General features: G+C 33.1%; 1 protein-coding gene across 2 annotated transcripts in view; it reads right to left on the bottom strand.

The window, feature by feature from the left end:
- MYEF2 (myelin expression factor 2) overlaps positions 1-22,747 on the bottom strand; it is a 43,491-nt gene that overhangs the window by 8,708 nt on the left and 12,036 nt on the right. Inside the window, exons 4-16 of one of the 2 annotated variants that reach the window (XM_008016694.3) lie at positions 22,565-22,572; positions 22,377-22,470; positions 16,279-16,470; positions 15,411-15,564; positions 14,808-14,857; positions 14,626-14,689; positions 10,408-10,509; positions 8,848-8,898; positions 8,486-8,554; positions 8,081-8,179; positions 7,712-7,783; positions 5,771-5,979; positions 5,640-5,691 (exon numbers count right to left, since the gene is read on the bottom strand). In XM_008016694.3, coding sequence (XP_008014885.1) covers positions 5,640-5,691; positions 5,771-5,979; positions 7,712-7,783; positions 8,081-8,179; positions 8,486-8,554; positions 8,848-8,898; positions 10,408-10,509; positions 14,626-14,689; positions 14,808-14,857; positions 15,411-15,564; positions 16,279-16,470; positions 22,377-22,470; positions 22,565-22,572 — 1,216 coding nt within the window. The remainder of the gene's footprint in view (positions 1-5,639; positions 5,692-5,770; positions 5,980-7,711; positions 7,784-8,080; positions 8,180-8,485; positions 8,555-8,847; positions 8,899-10,407; positions 10,510-14,625; positions 14,690-14,807; positions 14,858-15,410; positions 15,565-16,278; positions 16,471-22,376; positions 22,471-22,564; positions 22,573-22,747) is intronic. The other variant, XM_008016697.3, reaches the window with a different exon arrangement.

Consider the following 22,747-nt stretch of genomic DNA (forward strand, 5'->3'; position numbering starts at 1 on the left):
ACAAAATTATTTTTAGAATAAATGGTTGCTTACTGCCCAGTCTCCCTAATCTCTCTCTTCCTTCCCTTTTATCCTCATTTCACTCCTTTATCCCCTGCAAACAAGTGCAACTGACCAGAAATCTAATTTCTATCAGGCTACAAAGGGCCCCACTAATTCTGCTTTGCAACCACAGTGCCAAAGCCATTTATTCAATACCACAATTTGAGCTCAAAGTCTAAGAATGGCACCAAATATGCTACAGAAATAGCCACGGGAAAAGATAGCATAGATTTAAATCAATAAAGGTAAAAACAGTGATGTCAAGCAGAATCTCAGAGAAGCTTCAGGAAAGAGGAAGAAAACCAGAAACCTGTCCTTATGTAGTTATATCATTGCTAACTCTAGAGACTGGTATCTGAAGTAAATCAATACTATTTATCAAAATACAAAGTGGCCACAAGAATTCATCACTACAACAGAACACTTTTGAGAGTAAAAGGGGAGTTATCAATAATTACACATAAGTAACAGATGTAAAGTGAGACTATCCCCAGGCAAACTGGAATACATGGTCACTCAATCCAAACAGGTCATAAATTTAGGGTGTGACTACTTACCAAAATATTTCCCTCCCCACTAGATGTACATGTCAAAACAAATCAAGTTAGAAGACTTTAAATATTATAGTTGCCAGATCACTATGGGCTAATTTTAGTCTGGCAACCAAATCAGACAGCCAGACATATTTAGCTCTATAAAGGGAGGAGGAAAAAAAGGAGAAAGGTAAAAACAAGAGGGCCTGTCAAAAAACTGCATAAGCCCTTTCCAGAAGGTAAGATCAAATTTTAATATCAATCCATAAGGAAGATTTTTTTCTGTGGAAATCTTGATCTCTTACCTATAACATGATGGATTACTTTATACTTTCACTTTTTCATCCACTCCCTATTACTGCATTTCTTTTTGAAAACCAACTGGTAGTCAACTGCTCACCTACTAAACACTAATTAAATGGTCTAAGATAATACATGTCATACTGAGACAAAACCAGCATCTTGTTACACATGCCAGATAGTCTTTAAATGTGTTCTGAAAAGTTATAAAATAGGCTAATCTCCAGAGAAATTACATGATAATGGTTAAAGTAGATCCAAATAATATTCAGCCCACAACTGGAACAAAATGGGGAAAAAAAGCAAAAACACAGCAATCACACTTTCTAATAAACATCATAAAATGAAACTGGAAAACACATTTTAAAACAATTTAAAGATAAATGCAGCACAATTTCCAGAGTCCTCTTAATATCTTGAATGCTGGTACCTGAAAAAAAGCAAGTTTAATTAAAGAAGTTCTTAGTAAAGGACAGCACCTTACAGTTATTTTGAAAAGAACTGTGGAGGATTTTCAAGGACTTTTAAGGTTAAAGGTTCTTCCTTACCCTAATTTTACCTAAAAACGTAGTTTTTCTTAAGTATCCCATCATAGGTTTATTAGCAATAGTAAAGTTCACCTAAGCAAGAAATCTTCTTCAAAACCTCAATGGAAAATATGTCACTATTTCTTGCATAATCTGTCTCTCAATCTTTCGGGACAGTTTCTCTTCTTTGTGTTTCTCTTAAATTGTATCTTTCAGTTTAGAAATCAGCACTCAGACCTCCAAATTCCTGACCTCGCAATGACCTAAAAAATTTTCTAGTTGACAAGATCCCTCAGCTAAGATACTTGAACTTTCTTACAGTTCTGATGTTCAAGCTATATGGACAGTAGCCCATAAATATTTGTTTCATGGTTAGACTGCTCCCCCAAAAAGAATCCCAGCAGGACAGAACCAAAAACAGTTATAAATTTTCTAAGTTTCTTCCTGACCCTATAAAAACAGCAACTAAAATATTTTCTTTTCTAAAGATAAATAATTCAGGAGAAAAAAAATTAGTTTCAAATAGCTGATTAAAATCAGACCTGCCTGACTTTTTATATGCTCTGAGAACTTCCTCAACTAAGTTAAATATCTAATAATCTTGTGCGATTCCAAGAAAACAAAAACAGGACTGCTATTTTGGCAACAGCACAGGACAAAATAGTGTGCCACGAGAAATCAATATCACAGAATAATCAAACATATTGCTGTTACATATACTAGTAATAAAAAGATTCGTCCCACAGTAAAAGAAACCTTTCTGTTTTATTTAACCCAGCCTATTGACATCTTGTGGGGTATATTTTGGGATATGCTGGTAAAAAAACACATGTAAAAATAGACCAAATTAAAGAATGTTCAATAAAATCTACTGCCTACATGAAGCTGTTAACACAACCATGGATGAAAAAAGGAAAATCAGACATTCCACCATAAGAAAATATAATAAGGATATAAGGAATAGAAAAGCAAAGTTTTCTGTTGTTTCTTTACAAACGAAAGACAGTGCCTATCAATGAATGCTCATCATATATCATTTGTACTATTACTGCATTTTTACTCTTAAGTTATTCTAAAGTCCACTCAAAATGCTTGAAGCAGCAAGTACTTTAATCAATAAAATCTACCATAAGCATTCATTTTCCATGCAGTTAACAAGCATACTGATGTAGAAATACTACATAATGGAAATCTGTGGAACAAATTTATATCTGTTTATATGGTTTATAGCAAGAATAACTGAAAATGGGGTTTCCTTGTGCTGAAGTTCTAACATGTTACAGTCTTGCATCATACTGAGCCAGAAGGCCAGAACGCAGCTGAAGTATACAGATGACATGGGAGCACATTGAAAAGACTATGCCCATTTGACCCCATTAGTACCAACTGAAATGATGTGGGGTCCAATACTAAATAGGTTAATTTATTTATACTCAGCCTTTTTGAAAATGCATCTCTCTGAGGAATTATACAAGGCAAGATAAAAAGAAAGATCTCTTTTGCTACAGAAAAGACGTGTATCTTACCAGCTAGGTCAAAAACATTACCTTCAGGGGCTTGATGGAATTAGAAAATAGCAGTTACATTCACTTAATTCTCATCTTGTTATATTTGGAAAGATATGAAAGTAATCTTTTCTGAATTACAAAGGTTGAGAAAATGTTCTATTGAGGGTAATATAACCCATAAAATAACATTTACTCAGCCTTTGTAATTACTCCATCAAAAACAGTTAATCACTAGAGGTAATTTACAAGCAGAGGGGTTGCCAGTGGTACCCTTTACTGACAGACATTGTTTATGGGTGATGCATGGAGTACTACTAGATTTTTACTAAGAAGCAAGCAAGAGAATATACTTACTCTCTTTGGGCTTACAAGAAGAAGAATAACAACAGAAGACTGCCTTTTACTGCCCAAGAGGCCATTACTGGCTTGCAGCATGTTAAGAAGAAATGTCTCATACTAAGAAAAAGATTTATAAATAAGTGACATGGCAGAAAAATGGATGGTTCAGTTCATACTAGCTAGCTAATTTGTATAGTTGTCAATAGCTGGACACTTAATTCTGTATTATTATAACTTTCTTCCCCATCAATGTAGTTCAAGGTTAAAAATAAGGGAGATATGGGAATTGTGTAAATATGGTATTATCTTAATATAAAATCTAAGAGTCAGAGACTTTTACAAAAGAATTGATAAAACAAAAATCATTAATCTTAAAATATAATTATAATCAAAAAAGGATTATAAGGATAGAGCTAAAATAGCAAAGCAAAGAATAATAATTTAACCATTATTTTATATGGCTAAAATACTGTAAAAATTTTCCATGTAGATTAGAATGCTTTTTCCATTCAAAAAATGTCTTGCAATTGCTGATGTCCCTCAGGTCATCAGGCCACTCCAACCAGAAGCCCACCAAAGACTTGAAGTTTGCTGCAAGCCTTGCTCATATCTAACCTCGAAAGGAAAGCAGACTACAAAGAATAAAGAACAGTCAATTCAACATTGGTCACCTTTTCATTGTCATTTCTGTGCCCTGCTTTGCTCTTTATCTTGCTAAGTTTCATTTCTACTTTTAACATAATGTCATATCTCATTTGGAGATTTTTTTTCACTGAAACAACATCAACAGAGATTATACTTGCTGCCACTGCTTGTCATTTGATGTATTTCGCTAAGACCCTATATACATTCTTTCCTCTGTAGTCTACAGGATTCATGGCCAGACACTGCTGCCAGACACTGCTTACTCATTCTGGTAGATCTTCTCACTCCTGCAAAGACCAATACCTCAATGCCACTTTACTATTTTGCTTTCTCTTAATGGTGACTATTAACCAGTTAACTTGTTTTCAACAACTTTTTCTTGAATTTTTGATTAGTGCAAAATAAAAGGATGATCAAGAAAGAGAGTCAACAGAATATCCTAGACAAATTCATGTTGTATGTTCTTTGAGGGCATCTGACTTTTTTCACCTTCAAAATTCTAGTGCCTAGCAGACTGCCAATAATATGTTTGTGGATTTAATGAATAAATTACTGAATAAATGAACATCTACCCAGAATGCTTAACTTATAAACTTTTCATAAACTCTTACTATATGTACAGAGGGAACAAAAGGAGCTAAGATAAAAAGACAGTTCTTGCCTTCAAGAGTTTCCACGTAGGATGGAAGAAAACTTGAACAAATAACTATTAATATAAATAAAAGCTACAAAGGAGTAGACATAAAGAAATATGAGATAATATTATCTCTGTAGCGGCCACAAAGGTTATTTTGTGACAGAACACTAAACCTATTCCTTCAAGACCTCACAAATTATCTATATGCTACCTGACCTCAGAAATTATATATATGTTACCTTATGTAACTTCCTATTGTGGCTACAGTCTCTGAGATTCCATGCAATAGCAGAAAAATATTAATACTAGCAAAAAATGTTTTACTTTGTAACACTCGCATGAATTCTCCCATTATTGCAAAAGACACAAAAAGTGAGAATTTAGTCAATTAAGATATTTTGTAACAAAAGTATGGTATATAAAAAGTTCTTTTTTAAAAGTAATAAACCACCTAATCTTCCACAGACCTATGGAACACATTAAGGTTGTATAAGTAGTATCATTATGGTTAAGAACAGTTTATAAAAGAATAAGAAGGGCAACCAAAATGTACCCATGTCCGAGGCATTCCTGGCAGTGGGTTGTATGCTACCACCTAGGTTTCCTGTGTTGGGAAGGAATACAGTGTATGTAGAATGGGTCTCACCTATTAACGCCCTTATCCATTGGACATCAGCATCTCAGTTGGTTATGCTGATAAAGCACTATATATAGTGCAGTGGCACTATACTATAAACAAGGAAATAAACATACCACTTATTAATGTTTCTCACGAGAAAAAAATTTTAATGCAAACAATTATATTTATCTTTTTAAAATGAGGTAATAAAACAAGTCCTATCTTTATTAACAGAAAAACAATAATAGGATATATCCTAAACCTTGTTACCTAAACCTTGGTATTACCTAGTAGTAATAGCACTGTTCTAAGTCAAAAGATAGTGAAATAATTCATTTATTTGAAGTGGAATTAGACCTGGCCCACTATCAAGACTATCCAGGAATAGGCATCTGGACAGGCAAAGGTCTAAACACAGCGTATAAAAGTTTAAAACCAATTTTCCTCCATAATCAATATCAACATATCTGCAGTCATTTGCATACTTACCACACTGACTGAATTTCTCTTTTAGTTTCTGCCAAGTCAAGTCAAAAGGTAGCTAGAATGAAAAGAGGTATTAGTAACACATATACAAGAAAAAAAAGAATTTCAATTATCCTTAATATTTATTTGCTTACATTTCTGACAAATATCTGGTTGCCTTTGGAGCCTATTCTCTCTCTCATTCCGCTTCCCATTGGACCCGATAAAAATCCTCGATCCATATCGATGCTCCTCTCCAGTATAGCTCCTATACCTGGTCCCATTCTATCAAAGCTGGAACTCATCCGGTCCAGTCCCATCCCCATTCCTCCAGTCACACTGTTCATGCCACCCATTCCACCACCTGGATTTTCAAGAAAGGATGGGGGGATATGGGAATTTTGTGTTTTTGTTTCAAAAACATAAGGAAAAGGAGAAGAGGAGAAAGGAGGAAAAGAAGAGGAGATAATCATTTTTGAGAAAGAAGGGGGAAAATTCATTTGTTTATATAATTAAATAATATACAAACATAAAATTATTTTCATACAGATAACATAACAACTTTCCAAAGAACAGAATTTGCTTCAGTATATATTTAGTTAGCTGAGAAATTCTAGCCACTGTATAAATACATTATACATATATAACTGTATAAAATTATATTCTGATCATTAAATATATAAATATATAAATCCTCTACCAATCACTGCTTCCAATAACATGACAGTTGTTCTTATCCTTATTTTTATTTTCCAATATCAAGCATAATAATTGCTAGAGTAAAGATACACAGAGATAAATTCAAATTATTACAACTCTAGCACTCAAGCCGCTCTCACGGTACTCTCCTACAAATATTCCTTTCCTACCTTATCTTTCACCTCAGCATCTTCACCTCTGTTTCCCAGTTTTTATTCTCATGGTAATTCAATAATCATAGCAAAACATAACTTTTAATCTCAATATTATACAGAACTTGTCAAGGGAACAAAAAATGCTATCACTCCCCGTTAGCCAGAGCTTAAGAATTTAGCTCCGAACTCATACCTACGTCATTCTTATGCACTGACTCGATTTCCTGTCCTTTTCACTTACTCCCATCTTACTCATTATCAAACCTTTTGTCTTGTACGTAATATCCCCAAACATGGAAATTCTAAAAATCAACATCACCCTCAAATTGGCTTTTTGTGAATAACCAATATAAAATCAGGGAAACAAAAGTACAGACACTGAGATAAAAGAGGAAGGTACGGAAGTTAGGACTAACAGGAAATGGCTGAGGCTAAAAGATGATGGAAGGAAGAATAAAATGAGGAGCAAGATACAATGGAAGTAGATGTCTTCAGCTGACAGGATTTTAGAATTTTTACTCTTAGAATAGTTTAAATAGGTTGTATTTTGTTTGTGAAATTTCATTAATTAAAGGGAGTCAATAAAGTATGGAGAGCTCAGAGACATGTCCCAGTAAGCAAAAGAGGTTAACAAAATAATAATAAATAATCCATGTATTCAGGCTTAATGTAAGGCCTAAAAGGTAGTAGTGGAAATGGACGGATGGGAGATTCGGCATTCCCCAGTGTTGCAACTACTCTTGATGCTATTACGGGAAAGGTTCAAGAGGAAAAGAAATAAGTACCTCTTTCAACCTTAGCCTGACTCAAGCTCAGGAGATGCCTAAGAGTGTTATATCTGCATTTACCAAAAGACATAGATGTTTACACACAAAATAAGCTAGTCACTAATAGCTATTATAGAAAATAAGAAAGGAAACAAAGTTGGTGCTGAAGCAAAACTTGTTCCTGACACATGATCAGAGAAATCCCCAGATTCCCTAGTTGGAAAGAAGGTTCTTAGATTGGCCGTTAACACACAGTTTAGAAATATCAAAGAAGTAAAATTCAAACAGTTAATTTAGAAATTTCAAACAATAACCAAACAGAAAGGCTTCACTCAATTATCAAGATTTCTCAAATTATAGCAAGATACATTAACATATAAGAACAAAGTATTACTATACTACAATAACTACTCTTGCAAAGTCTTTGCAAGCACTCAAATATTACTGAATAAATTCTAGTAAAATTTAAACCTACTTATTCCAGATCCTACTGGACCCATGTTAGAAGCTCCTATTCTTCCTGCAAACCCTCCAATCATTGCACTGCCTAAACAAGGATGGAAAGATAATATACTAATTAATTTAAATAATCATACTTTAAAATTCCCAAGGTACTATGTGCTCTGATTTACAATAATTGAAAAGCATAAAGTCTTCTGAAAATAGAGTTCAAATATGTAAGATGTTGAAAAAGAGAGCTAGCATATTAAAATCTTTAAAGTGTTTTCTTCAGGTAGTAAGTTGTATAAAACATTATGATTTTCTGATTTTTCACAAAAAAAGAGAAACCAAATTTCAAAAATTATAGCCTACAAAAAGAAAAGAAGTATGCAGCCAACCCTACCAAGTCTACCAAAGGAATCTCCAAAGCCTCGATTTATTCCAATATCACCACGTCCAAAATCTCGCTCCATGCTACTAGTCATCGCACCACGGTACAACTCTGAAAAAATTGTGCAACAAATTAACCTTTTTCAAATATATCAATGCAGGACGAAAATATTCAGGAATGTATCTAAATTATAAAAAGACAGCATAAGTCACAAAAACAAAACAGACTGTCATTTACCCAATTTACCTCACATGCCACACATATCATCCCCATTCCCACCAGGCCTGTCCTTATCTCCTAGTGCCTACGTGCCTTCTGAAGACATTTTTAGCACCCATTCCTAAGTTATAGGGGGGAAACTTTAATAATAGGGAAAACTAAATATGCCCACACTTCCCACTGCATACATTTACCTACCTCCCATTCGGCCAACTCCTCCAAATCCTCCCATGCTATTCATTGCTTCCAGACCACCAAACCCTATTCCTATGGAATAAAGATTAATTTTGAGATCCGACTGTCAGTGATGTAGCTGAAAGGTACATTTTGTAAATGTTAAGTCTCACCAGTAAGCTCTACATCCACCCTACCTTGTGCAGCTACTTCTTAACACATCACCTTCCTTTAAGTATGTACCAGGCTCAATTTCTGCTAGCAGCCTTTAGAACATGAGCCAACAATAAACCATGACTTTTTTTTTTCATGGAATTCTCAACACAGTTTCTAGTTTACTAAAAATGGTGATGGGTACATACAAAAAAACAAATCTTTATACATACCTCCTCCAATTCTATTCATTCCTCCAAAACCTGGACCATCCATTCCCATACCTCAAATAAAATACACAGTATGTACTTTAAGTATATTTTACTTTTATGACTAAAAGATGATATAATGCATTATAGCAAAATAGATACCACTGGTATAACCACAATGAAACACTAGAGAAGCAATAAGGTATAGGAGGCATGGTTTAAAGTGCTATGCCACAGCAGCTGCCTAATCATGAGTCTTCAAAAAGGTTTCTTTGAACATTTATTAGACAAGAAAGCGAAATTCACTAGTAACCCCACAACATCCAGTTAGAGAATATCTAGAACTAGGTAATCATTCACTTTTTTTCCATAATAAACACAGAAATATTACTATCAATGATTTTTTTTCCAGCATAGACACAGAAATATCATTACAGCAGATTTAGAGATCAAGCCAGAATGTAAGGACTCTCTAAACATGGCAGTTAAAAAGAGCAGTAAAAATTTTAAAAATATAAATAGTATGATTTAGGAGAGGGTAGGGAGGTGTGAGAGTCTAAGGCTAAGGGAGAAAACTTGTTTGGATCAGAATGATTATGATAATGAGCCTCATAATTTAAAGTGTGACTACAGCATCTCGACAAAAATAGGAATCTGATAGCATTTATTAGTCCATCAATTAAACCAGTAATTCACGAAGTATGGTCCAGGGACTCTTTAGGGTTCAATAGGTCAAAACGACTTAAGTCACCAAACACCACTAAGACATTACTTGACGTTTTACCCTCACTTTCTTGAGTTTAAGGTATCATTTTCCAAAGACTATATGATATACAGTATCACAAAAAACTAAATGCAGAAACAGATACAACAGCAATATTAAGTCAAACATTAAAAAGATGTGTGGAAAGGTAAAACAATGCCACTCTCCTCACCAATTTCTTTTTTGCATTGAAAAACAGTTTATTTTCTTAAAGCTTTTAAGTATGAGTTTATCATGTAATGAGTTTATCATTTTTTAATATGTAATTTTTTTAATTTCTAATTTTTCATTTATAATACAGTAAATACTGGTAATTATAACTAAATAAACAAAGCATTTTTGGGTTCTCAACAAATTTTAAGATATAAAAGGGTCCTAACATCAAAGTTTAAAAACCAATCTCTAAAAATGAACTGTGAGTTCTTCCAGGTAAGCAGCCAAATAACTAACTGAAAAGCTACCTTCCCAACTGGATAAACAAATTTCAGTTGCCTATGATATGGTAGCATTTCAGCTACTACATAAATACTGTACATACATGATATATTCTCCTTCTGCCTTAAAGACATTTCAAAATCCAAAGTGCTAAAAGGCTAGCTACAACACAGCTGGCCCCAAAGAAACTCTCCCGACTTCTGCCTATCTCTTTCATGTCAGCTGTGCTCAAGGTTTCATCCCTTTTTCAGAATCAAGTGACATCATAAATATCTAACTATTAATTAGAGTCCTTTAAACATTATTACTGACCACATCAATGGAGGCTTTATTAGCTAGCATATGTATCATTAAAAAAAAAAAAAAAAAAAAGCTAGAATACTCACCACCTGGACCTAAATTTCCCATTACTCCACCTATGTTCAACTGGCTGGCACTAATAGGCTGTCCACCCGGACCAAGTCCCATCCCAATGCCTCCAAGACCACCTAAAACAAAAATGAGAACAATTATTACCAAGATCCATACATGATTAACTAAGTGGCAATAAACTTTTTTAAAGAGCTATATACCTGTAGTAGTATCGCTACAATTTCTGCAAATTTTCAAATAAGAGCACTGGTTCTTGTTTTTATCTAGAAAGTAGCACACTGAAGCCTGACTATAAAACCATTTATTAATGAGAAGTGTTTTATGAAATAAAACATGATATACTATAAAGTACACCTTATACCCCACTTAAAGGTGCACTGAAAGGAAGAATAAAATACCTAGAGGATTTTGAGTAATATCTTATCACCTTATATACAGCACATATATCTGAAAATGAGCATCTTGTCCAAATTTGTAGACCCACTTAAAATTTCATAATTACTTTTTAAATGGCTCAAATCAAACTAAAAAGTCAATAACCATGAAAGTATAACACTGAATAAGGCAAATATTACATTACCTAGTTTTCTCATTGATATAAATATTTATTTGTATTTATATGGCACCTTAAGTGTTTCCACATCTATTATCCATAAAAGAGGAAATTTTTGAGACCTTAGGTTACTTCCATAATGACATGGAGCTGATTTTAAAACTTGGGTCTTTGTTGTCAAACTGCACAACAAAGACCAAAGCCTTAAAATCAGCTACAAGGACAGATTACTTATAAAGAAAGGACGATTCAACAAATAGCTGACTTTAATAGCAACAGTGTAAACATAAAGACTGTAGAATACTTTCAAAGTGCTTAGAGAAAATAATTATCAATCTTAAACTATACAAGTTAAACTATCTTTGAAGACATTTAAAAACCAAAATTGAGAGAATTTACAAATAAAAGATCCTCACTTAAAAGAGCTTCTAACATTCATGCTTCAGAGGAAAAAAATCAGTGCCAGAGTCCATAAAAGCAGAGGAGTGATGACACAAGAAAATGGGAAATAACATTGTCTAATTTGCAGGACAGAAAAAAAAATAGTACAGAACCAATAATACAGAACTAAAACGCTGAGCAATGATAGTATAATTCAGTAGGAAAGTGACTGCATCGAAAGGTCAGTCTACTATTACATAAAAGAATAATTATATTAACTTCAGGCTTCATAGAAATATTAAAATACCCAGAACAATCCAAGATAGGAGAAAAATAAGTATTTGTAAGACAGAAAAATAGGACACAAAATAATATAATGGAAATTAATCCAAATGAACCAATACATGTGAAGAAACTGAACTCTTCAATTTCATGGGCAAAAAAACTATCGAAGTGAGTTTTTTAAAAAGTCTATCTAAGCCCAGCAATAACACCATTCATAAGGGGTGTGCCTAAAACAGTAAAAAAATAGGAAAAATGTGCCAGGCAAGTACAAAACAAAATAAAGCTGCCATACCTACATTAAAATTAGACCAAAGACTCAAAGTAATTACTAGAGAAAAAAATCACCCTATAAAATTTTTGATTCACTAGGAAAATATATCAATTCTAATCTAGATGTACCTACTAAGCTAGCTTAAAAATATTTAAGTAAAAACAAGAAAAAGTAGACAAATCCACTATTCTACTGGGCAATTTTACTAGACACATAAGATAATAAAATAAACAGTGTTACAGCAGAAAAAATTATTAGTAAGGATCTAAGACAATTAAAATGATTAACAAACTTGATTTGATTAACATATACAGATCACTGTACTCACCAACTATACCCAGAATCCTAAGAAAAATGTGCCATAGGGTAGGCCATACATAAGTCCAAATTAATTCCCAAGAATCACACTCACATATAAACCATGTTCTCTGACTACATTGAAATGAAAAAGTACAAAGAAAAAAAAACCTCATACATTTGGAAATTGAAAACTTCTATTTTCAAATAATACATGGCTCAATAAGAAATCATAATGGTGATTTTTTTTTTTTTTTTTTTTGGAGACAGAGTCTCCCTCTGTCACCCAGGCTGGAGTGCAGTGGCACAATCTCAGCTCACTGTAACCTCTGCCTCCCAGGTTCAAGCAATTCTCCTGCCTTAGTCTCCTGAGTAGCTGAGACTATAGGCATGCGCCACCGTGCCTGGCTACTTTTTTTTGTATTTTTAGTAGCGACGGGGTTTTGCCATGTTGGCCAGGCTGATCTCAAACTCCTTATCTCAAGTGATCCACCCGCCTCAGCCTCCCAAAGTGCTGGGATTACAGGTGTGAGCCACCATGCCCAGCCCATAATGGTAATTTTTAAATACTCTAAAAACTGACCCATCATAAAAATGCTCCATAGCAAAACCCATGTAGTAACTTTATAGTCATAACTGCTTATATTAGAAAGGAAAAGCTACCAATTTGAAGTAAGCATTCAACTTAAGGAGTCAGAACAAAAACAAACTAAACCCCAATAAAGAGAAGGAAAAAAATAATAAGGCTAAGAGCAGAAATTAAAAATACAAAACATTCAAATTCAGTTATTTGAATACACCATTAAAACTGACAAATTTCTAACAAAATTAACCAAGAAAAAAATAAAAACTGTAAACATTCAGAATTTTTAAAACAGAACCACAGATGTAGCAAAAATTTAAGAGATAATTTTATGCCAAAATATTTGAAAATGAACAAAAATAGAAAAAATCCTTAGAAAAATAGAAATTACAAAAATTGACTCAAAAAACGATAGAAAATATAAGCCATCAGTAGTTAAAAACTTCCCAGAAACAACAGATGAAAGCCAGTTTTACACATAATTTCTAGCAAATATAAAGAGAACATATAATTCTGATAAAAAAGAGCAAATACTTTCCAACTTAACACACAATGACTAAAATTTAAAATAACCTAAAAAAGAGAAAAATGTACAAAATGTGGTATCAGCAGTTAAAATGAAGAAACTAGAGCTACATCTATCAACATAAATGAATCTCAAAAACAATTTTAAACAAAAAAAGCAAGTTACATAATACATTATGATATCACTCAAACAAAATTTTAAATCCAACAAAACAATTCCCTATGTTTATGGATGTACAAATGTGCAGTCAAATTATTAAAACCTAAATGATAAATACTCTATCCATAAGTTGTTTCCTCTAGGTAAGGCATAAGTTGAAAGATGGGCAAGGGAGATGGGGAAGCTCCATTTTACCTGTAAAATTTTATTTATTTTAAAGGAAAAAATCTGCAACAAATATGGCATATGATAACTATATGAGTAATTTTACTTTTGTCTGTATATTTAAGATTTCTTATAAGAATACTTTAAAAACCAGAGAAGACGCAGTGAAATAGTAAAAACAATAGCTAATATTTACTGAGTGTTTATGCAAAACAATTCTAAGTGCTTTACATATATTAATTCATGTAATACTCATGTTAACCCCATGAAGTAGACACCATTATTATCCCCACTTTTCAAAGGAGGCACTGAGACACATAATACAATAAGTATATTACACTGTTATAGTCATTTGGAAAACAATTTGATAATACTAACCCATGAGAACTGTAAATCTACTTCAGAATATCTGTTTGAAGGAAGTACCCAAAAACATTACAAAGATTTGTGAACAAAAAGACATGTGTTACTCTGTGGTTACTCAAAAGGAAATAAAAGTTAAAACACCTAAAATACAGAACAGCGAAATAGTTATGGAACATCTATATGTTAGACTACTATACTACCAATAAAAATATTTGAAAATAATTTTCAACATGAGAAAATGCTTGTACTCTAATGTTAAACAAAAAATAATTCAAAATTATTTTTGTTCCCAACTATGTAAAAAATATACATAGAAGGCTGGAAGAAAATACACAAAAATGTTATAACGAGGTTACCCACAGATTAGAGAGGCGAAATTAGAGAGGACTTTTTTTCCTTCAAGTGTATACATTTACCAAACATTTTAGAATGTATTGCTGATCAGTCAGGAAAAGTCACCAAAAAGAAAACAAAAATGGCACACAACAGTCTTCCTAATCAATAGCGCCAAACTATCTTCATAACTCCAAACTAATCCCAAATTGTGAGAAACTACGATGTAGGCACAAAAACAAAGTTTTGCTTAGCACATAATAAAACAAACCCAAAAAACCCTATGTTGTTTCTCATAATAGCTTTTACTTACGTGGTAATTGTGGTGTTTTACTATCATGTGAACGGTACTCTTCATGAGGAACAGACTTGTCATCCTAATTGTGAGAAAGTTTATAATATGGTTAACATATTACCATAAAGAACTGTAATGTAGAAGAGAGCCAATAAAAGATTTGAAGAGGTTGGAAGTTGAAGTGATATACAGGAACTCACCATTTTCACATGCATAGGTCTATCAAATAAAAACTGCCCATTGAACATAGCTGTTGGTTCAGTCAAGGAAAGCCAGTTAAGATAACTGTAAAATTATACCAGAACACAAACTAATTTTTAATAATCTTACAGTCCAACTATCTCTGATATTTTAATTAACATCTTTAATACTTATTGGTATTAGCCACTCAAAAACTTTACTCAAAAAAATATTCAATTCTTTGCTTTATGGTTTTATTTCATCAATAAGAGGTATTTTTAACTCAACCATTGAAAAAAGTAAACTTGTAAGGCTTCGCTTAAAGTAAATTCATTAATATACAATGGATTACACAATTGTTAAATGTATGTATACAATTAATTGCAGTAGGAAGACAGAAAAGAAAAAACTTCATTATCAGCCCTGTACAATATGGCCAATTCAAGTTTTAAGAGTGACTTTAATACTTAGACCTAGTAAGGGTTTTATTTGCTGGAGACTAAAGTCTAACACACATCTCTTAGCCAGGCAACCTTAAATTCAATTACCCCCTACCAAAAAAAAAAAGGTGGTATTATGCTTCTTCAACTTCATAACCAATGCTGAAATGTAAATCAGGATACAAATTGCTTGAACTGCTTCAATTGCTTGCTCAAAAGTGACAGTGCCCATTCCTCTGCTCTTGCCATCTTTGTCTTCTTTAATATCTGCCCGCTTCACAGTTCCAGCTATGCTGAACACTTCCTTTAGCTTCTTCCAACCAACTTTGAAGTCAAGCTTAACATAAAATTGTATAGTTACATGCTTAATAAATCCCTCTCCCCATCTGCAAATACAAAAGAATCTTTTCTAAACTCTTAAAACCATAAAGAACTATAATTCCAGTTCAACAATATATCGATAATGTTCAAATTTAAAAACATCTTCAGTTGTTTAAAATCATTTAAGCTACATCTACATTGTTCCTTATCCTTTTTTTAATTTCCAAAATCATCTCTCAAACTGCTCAAACCTGTTTTTCACATTTGAAACTTGCACATCTATTTTTACCAAGAGAAATCCAGATTTTGAAAAGTATTGTTTTCACTGACTTTCAAACGCTTAGAATAAATGACAAACCAACTATGACATGTATATTTACAAATATCAAGGCTACAAAAAAGAAATCCATTTACCAATATAAACCAAAACACATATAATTTCAAGAACTGCTTGAACGTGTATAAATTGCACAGTTCTGTGTTTAAAAAATCCAAATAGTTGTATTTAAACTCTAACCTTGTGTGTCTGTGTGTGTGTGTGTGTATATATATACGTATGTATATACGTCAATTGATTTTGAGTTTACAATAATTACTGTTTCACTTACTTTAGTTAAAAATTAAAAATAAATAAAAATAAGCAAAATGTTTTATAAACCTATAACACATTTATTTAATCAAATTATCTATCTATCTGAATGACAAGTTTTAGACTAAAGCTTGAACTTACATTGGCAACAAAAATTGTGGAACCAAGTCTACCAGCCTGCAAATTACTGATGACTTCAGGAGGAATGTTTGGATTATTGAGAATGGAAGGTGGTAAATTCATCAACCCTGATCCCATATCAGGGACATGTCCTCCTGGAAATGATCCTCCTGTTCGCTGCAATGCCCTACGAGCATTTTCTCCATCAGGATCCTGTAACACACATTGAATGTTAAATTCCACTAAATACATCAGTTCTATATAATTAAAATAACAACTTAAATTCTACAGTAGCTAACCCTTCTGACTCAAATTATTGACCCTCTTGAAAAGTGAGCTTTTTTTCTCATCCAGAGAATTGAGTCCCATAAAAACCTGTGGATAGACAAAAGATTTCAGCCTCTAGAGATGTCAGTTAAATATTTTTTTCCAATCACTAAAGCCACTTAAGAACTTGAAATTAGTTTAATTTTGCTCTCACACTAGGGTACAAGTACACATACAATTAACTCAAAGAAGAGTGAAGTACTCACTGTGATTTTTCTTTCCAAAATGTAGGAATGGTGAATTCTCACTACTGGATGCCCAATGGAATGCCAAACTCAGACTAATTCAAAGCTTTTCAATAGTGGAACAGACTGTTATAAAACCCAAATACTAGGGTAGAGGACAGGATGGTCGATTGTAATCTGTAAATTTTATTCCTGAACAAAATACAATTCCCCACCTTCTAAACTCTTACCTTCTTCAACAATGATTATAACCTGAGATGGAGGAGGGGAGAGATAAAGGAGGGCTAAATGTCCAAGTGAGAAATTACATTAAACATTGTTTTTTTGTTAGGTTCATTAATTTTGTAAGAGAAACACCCTACCCTTTAAACAAAACCAAACACGCACACACACATGCACTCACACAAACATAAATGTCCTTCTCACTCACCCCAGTAGGTGCAATACTAAAAAACTAAAATGAATAAACAAAAACCACATAAACACACCGATAGACTATCATCTGCAATGCCAAATGATTATGTTAAAGGCAATCATCATCATCACTTCTCCATCTTTAGGCTAAGATGAAGTGTAAAGGCAACCACCAAATCTACTTTGCTGACCTCAGTCTGGGAATACAGTACTAATAAAAAGGAAGTTGGGTGACTTTAATAAATTCTCTAGGATGGATGGAGAATAAAAGGTGAAAAGGTAGATGAAATAATAAAACCATTCTGGCTTCCAACATACTTCTTCACTACAAAGGAATAAAAAAGATTACAAAAGAAAAAAAATGTACCAAACAATACTTCAAAACATGTTAATAAATAATAAATTCTTTAGGTCCGAGGATTCAAAAAGAGGTAAAAATACATAATTTAGGATAGTGGCTACCTATGGGGAAGAAAGATAACTCAGAGAGAAGATGTTTCCTGAACTAGTATAGTAAGCTATTTCGGTTGTCTGTGCTTGTAACATTAACAAGATGTATTGCTGTGCTGATCTGTCTTTTATACACACATGTATATGACAGAAATATACACACATACAATACATCCATGCATATATAAAACATATATAAAACAAACCACCTACTATATAACACGACTTCTACTCTTCTTTTCCCCTTGCTGTCAGTCTGCTGGTTACTGACTGCTATTGCTTTTGGAGGGCCTACAGTAGCAGTTTATAACCGCTACTATTCTGCATTTAATTAAATGAAACAAAAAATGTAATTCTAAAGTCTATTAAGGAACATTGGAAATACACCTTCCTTTGACTTCCTCAGTAGCAGTTCTAAGCATTCATTCCACCCACACCTCTATAAATCAGATATCCCAGGAAAGGGACTGCCAAAGTGACATTAATCCAAAAAAGTCAACTGAATAAATCCCTCATCATTTAGCTGGGCCAAATTTAGCCTTTTTTTTTTTTCTCTCTTAAAAAAAGTTAAAAATGGTGGCATCCTCTTTCAACTTGGATTATATAACTGCAGGGTCTCTGAAATATTGCTGAGGATCTACAGTATGCTGAAACTTAAAAGAACACAATAACATGGCTTTGATAGTTAGCATCCAACAAACGTTTTTTTCCAATAAAAGAAAAGACACTAAGAATCTGTAGTACTTGTCCTTTGAAGAGAAATAGAAAACAGAAAACAGAAAATTGTCAGCTCGGTGCAAAAGTAAATGCAGTTTTTGCCATTATTTTAATTCAAAGCTTTTTTTTAAAAAAAAAAAAAAAGCTGACACAAATCACAACAGTCAAAATTTTTCTATACATTCCCGCTAATAACTTTTTAAATAATAAAGCCCCAGACATAAACAGGACTAGAATAATTTGGAAGCAAACTCAAATAAAGGGATCTGGGATACATGTTATATGTTGGTAGCATGGCCTTTAATTTCAAGCTATTATCTCACACTCAGGAACAAGAGACTCTTGGACAGGAATAACAATCGTTATTACTACAGCTAACATTTATTATGTAGTTAAAATATTTTGAGCACTGTGCTTAGTGCTTTGTATAATGGTAATACCACAAGTATAAAAAATAGCCAACACTAAATGGTTTACATATATTAACTCTTCGAGTCCTGATAGCACTACAAGGTAGGTGCTATTATTACTCCCATCTTAGTAACACGAAAACAAAGGAGAAAGTTTAAGTAATTTACCCTGAGTTAGAGAGGTTCTCTGATGCCAGAGCTTTTTACCATGTATCTCATTTAATCCTCATAAAAAATCCTATTGGGTAAATAAAAGCACATTTCATTTTATTGTGCTTCACTTTACTGCGCTTTGCAGATATTGCACTTGTTGTAAACTAAAGGTCTGTGACAACCCCGTGTCCAGCAAGCCTATCAGCACCATTTCCCCAACATGTGCTCACTTTGTGTGTCTGTATCACATTTTGGTAATTTATGCAATATCTCAACCTTCTTCATTATTATCTGTCATGGTGATCTGTGATTAGTGATCTTTGATGTTTTAATTGTTTTGGTGCACCATCAACTGTGCCTAAATAAAACAGAGAACTTAATCAATAAATGTTCTGACTGCTCCACCCACCAGCCGTTCCCCATCTCTCTCCTTCGCCTCAGGCCTCCCTATTCCGAGACACAATAATATTGAAATTAGGTCAATTAATAATCCTAAAATGGCATCTAAGTGTTCAAGTAAAAGAAAGAGTTGCAAGTCTCTCACTTTAAATCAAAAGCTAGACATGATTAAGCTTAGTGAGGAAGGCATGTCAAAAGTTCAGACGGGTGAAAAGCCTGGCCTGAAGGAAACTTAAAGTGCTACTCCAGTGAACACATGAATGATGAGAAAGTGAAACAGCCTTAATGCTGTTTCAAAAACAGGTAAAAACACAAAATTTAAGATACTTGTTACTTTTGGGGAAGAAGGATAACACAACAGAAAAGATGCTTCTTGAACTATTAAGATACTTCACTTGTTTGTGCTTAAAACATTTCAGTGGTCTGAAAGTTTCAGTGGTTTAACAGAAGATCAAAGCAGCCTTATCATTCCCTTAAGCCAAAGCCTAATCCAGAGTAAGGCCTTAACTCTCTTCAATTCTATGAAGGCTGAGAGAGGTGAGAAAGTTGCAGAAGAAAAGTTTGAAGCTGGTTCATGAGATTTAAGGAAAGAAGCCATCTCTATAACATAAAAGTACAAGTGAAGCAGCAAGTGTTGATGTAGAAGCTGCAGCAAGTTATCCAGAAGACCTAGCTAAGATCATTGATGAGATGGCTACATTAAACAATAGATTTTCAGTGTAGATGAAACAGTCTTCTATAGAAAGAAGATGCCATCTAGGACTTTCAGAGTTAGAAGGGAGAAGTCAGTGTTTGGCTTCAAAGCTTCAAAGGGCACACTGACTCTTCTATTAGGGGCTAACGCAACTGGTAACCCTAAGTTGACTTGAAGTCAATGCTCATTTACCATTCTGAAAATCCTAGGGCCCTTAATAATTAGGCTAAATCTACTCTGTCTGTGCTCTATAAATGAAATAACAAAGCCTGGATGACAGCACATCTGTTTATAGAATAGTTGGCTGAATATTTTAAGCCCACTGTTGAGACCTCTTGCTCAAAAAAAAAAAAATCCTTTCAAAATATTACTGCCCATTGACAATGTACTTGTCACCCAAGAGTGCGAAAGAAGATATACAAGAAGACTAACATTGTTTGCAGGCCTATTAACACAATATCCATTCTGTAACCCATGAATCAAGAAATAATTTTAACTTTCAAGTCTCATTATTTAAGAAATATAATTCATAAGGCTATTGCTGTCATAGACAGTGATTCCTCTGATAGATCTGGGCAAAGTAAACTAAAAACTTTCTGAAAAGAATGCACTATTCTAGATGTTATTAAGAATATCTGTGATTCATAAGGCCAAAATATCAATACTAACAGGAGTTTGGAATAAATGGATTCTAATCCCAATGGATGACTTTAGGGCTTCAAGACTTAAATGGTGAACATAACTGAAAGAGCAAGAAAACTAGAACTAGAAGTGGATCCTGCAGATGTGACTAAACTGCTGCAACCTCATGATAAAACCTAAACAAATTAGGAGTTGCTTCTCGTATGGGCAAAGAAAGTCATTTCTTGAAATGGAATCTACACCTGGTGAATATACTATGAACACTGTTGAAATGGCAACAAAGGATTTAGAATATTACATAAATTTAGTTGATAAAGCAGCAGCAGGTTTGAGAAGATTGACTTCAATTTTGAAGGAAGTTCTACCATAGGTAAAATGTTATCAAACAGCATCACATGCTTCAGAGAAATCTTTTATGAAAGGAAGAGTCAATTGATACAGCAAACTTCACTGTTCTTATTTTAAGAAATTGTGACAGCCACCCCAAACTTTAGCAACCACCACCCTGATCAGTCAGCAGCCATCAGCACTGAGGCAAGACTCTCCACCAGCAAAAAGATTACAATGAAAGCTCAAATGATCACTAGCATTTTCAGCAATAAAGCATTTTTTAATTAAGGCATGTATATTGTGCTTTTAGACATAATGCTATTGCTTTAAATAGAATATAGTATAGTATAAACGTAACTTTTATGGGTACTGCAAAACCAAAACATATATGTGATACACTTTATTGTTTTATTTGCTTTACTGCAGTAGTCTGGAACCAAACCTGCAATAGCTCCAAGGTATGTCTCTATTATCAGTAGTACTACTACAATCACTTCAGTTTAGAGAATTAAGTAGCATGTCCAGACACCCACTAGAAAGTGATAAAGCCAGGAATCAAATCATTACTGTACAATTAAATACTATACAATTAAATGTTGGCAGTACTGCTCTACAACCAATGATTAGCATCAGTATTAGTACAAAATCTTCAGGGTCCCAAAGTTACACTATTTATCTCTTTTAACAGATTTTAGCAAGTATACGTATGTAACAGGTCTGTAATCAAACTATTAAGATTAACAATACAAAATAAAGGAACCCATGAAGATTAGGGATATTCAAGCCAATCATTCTCAAGGTTAAACTGTAAATGTTTTGTTTGCATTTTCTAGTCATTTTTTGTCTACCTATTTACACTGCTACAATTTTGTACAAAGAAGACATGCTCATTTTAGGGGATTCCAACTTCTAGTTATAAATTTCACTAATAGAGTTATAATTTTTTCTTAAATTTTAATCTAGTAGTTTCCAAGTAACTCTGATAAAAAGTGAATATCAATTTTATTCAAATCCATAATATATTTGCATCAAGTGACCTTTAATTATCAATTACAAGGATGTTATATTTCTCAAATTAAATAACAAAATCTAAAAATTGAAAATGTCTGTACCAAATAAACTCAGCACCTAAAGTTTATCCCCTTTGAATTTCTAGGTCCTCAAATTTATGTGCTTTTATTTTTAACAACTTGGAACAAATCAAGTATATAGGATAATTGCTTAAAAGCAAATATAAAATCAAGTACAAATAAAACTATCATCAATATATAACGCTTTAATAAACACCTATGCTTTAAAAAAAAGTTGTAGTCAGGCAAATATATTACCAAAATGAAAATCCAAGGAAAGCATGTCTTTATAGTCAAATGTTTAAATTCTAAATATAAGAAATCTTACCTCTTTAATATTTAGGGGTCTTCCACTAAGATCATATTTGTTCATAGTTTCTAGGGCTTTCTTTACAAATTCTTCATCTTTGAATTCAACCACACTTAACAGGGAAAAAATTTATAGGAAATGTTTACGTGCTAATTTTTTTCCAAAGTTTAATTTAATTTAAGATACTCGAAGAAAAAATTTCTTACCCACAACCCTATATCCAGGTAGATTTGTCAAAATATGCAAAAGAAAAAAAGTTTTAGATCAGTACATGAATAATCAGTTCTAACATTTCAATCATTAAGGCAATTAATAATATGGTAGAATCACTTCACCTTTTATATCTCCAGAACATAATAGGCGAGGGACCACAGATTTTCTCTAAGTTT

Source organism: Chlorocebus sabaeus, chromosome 26, assembly GCF_047675955.1.
Source record: "Chlorocebus sabaeus isolate Y175 chromosome 26, mChlSab1.0.hap1, whole genome shotgun sequence".
Classification (NCBI taxonomy): Eukaryota; Metazoa; Chordata; class Mammalia; order Primates; family Cercopithecidae; genus Chlorocebus; species Chlorocebus sabaeus.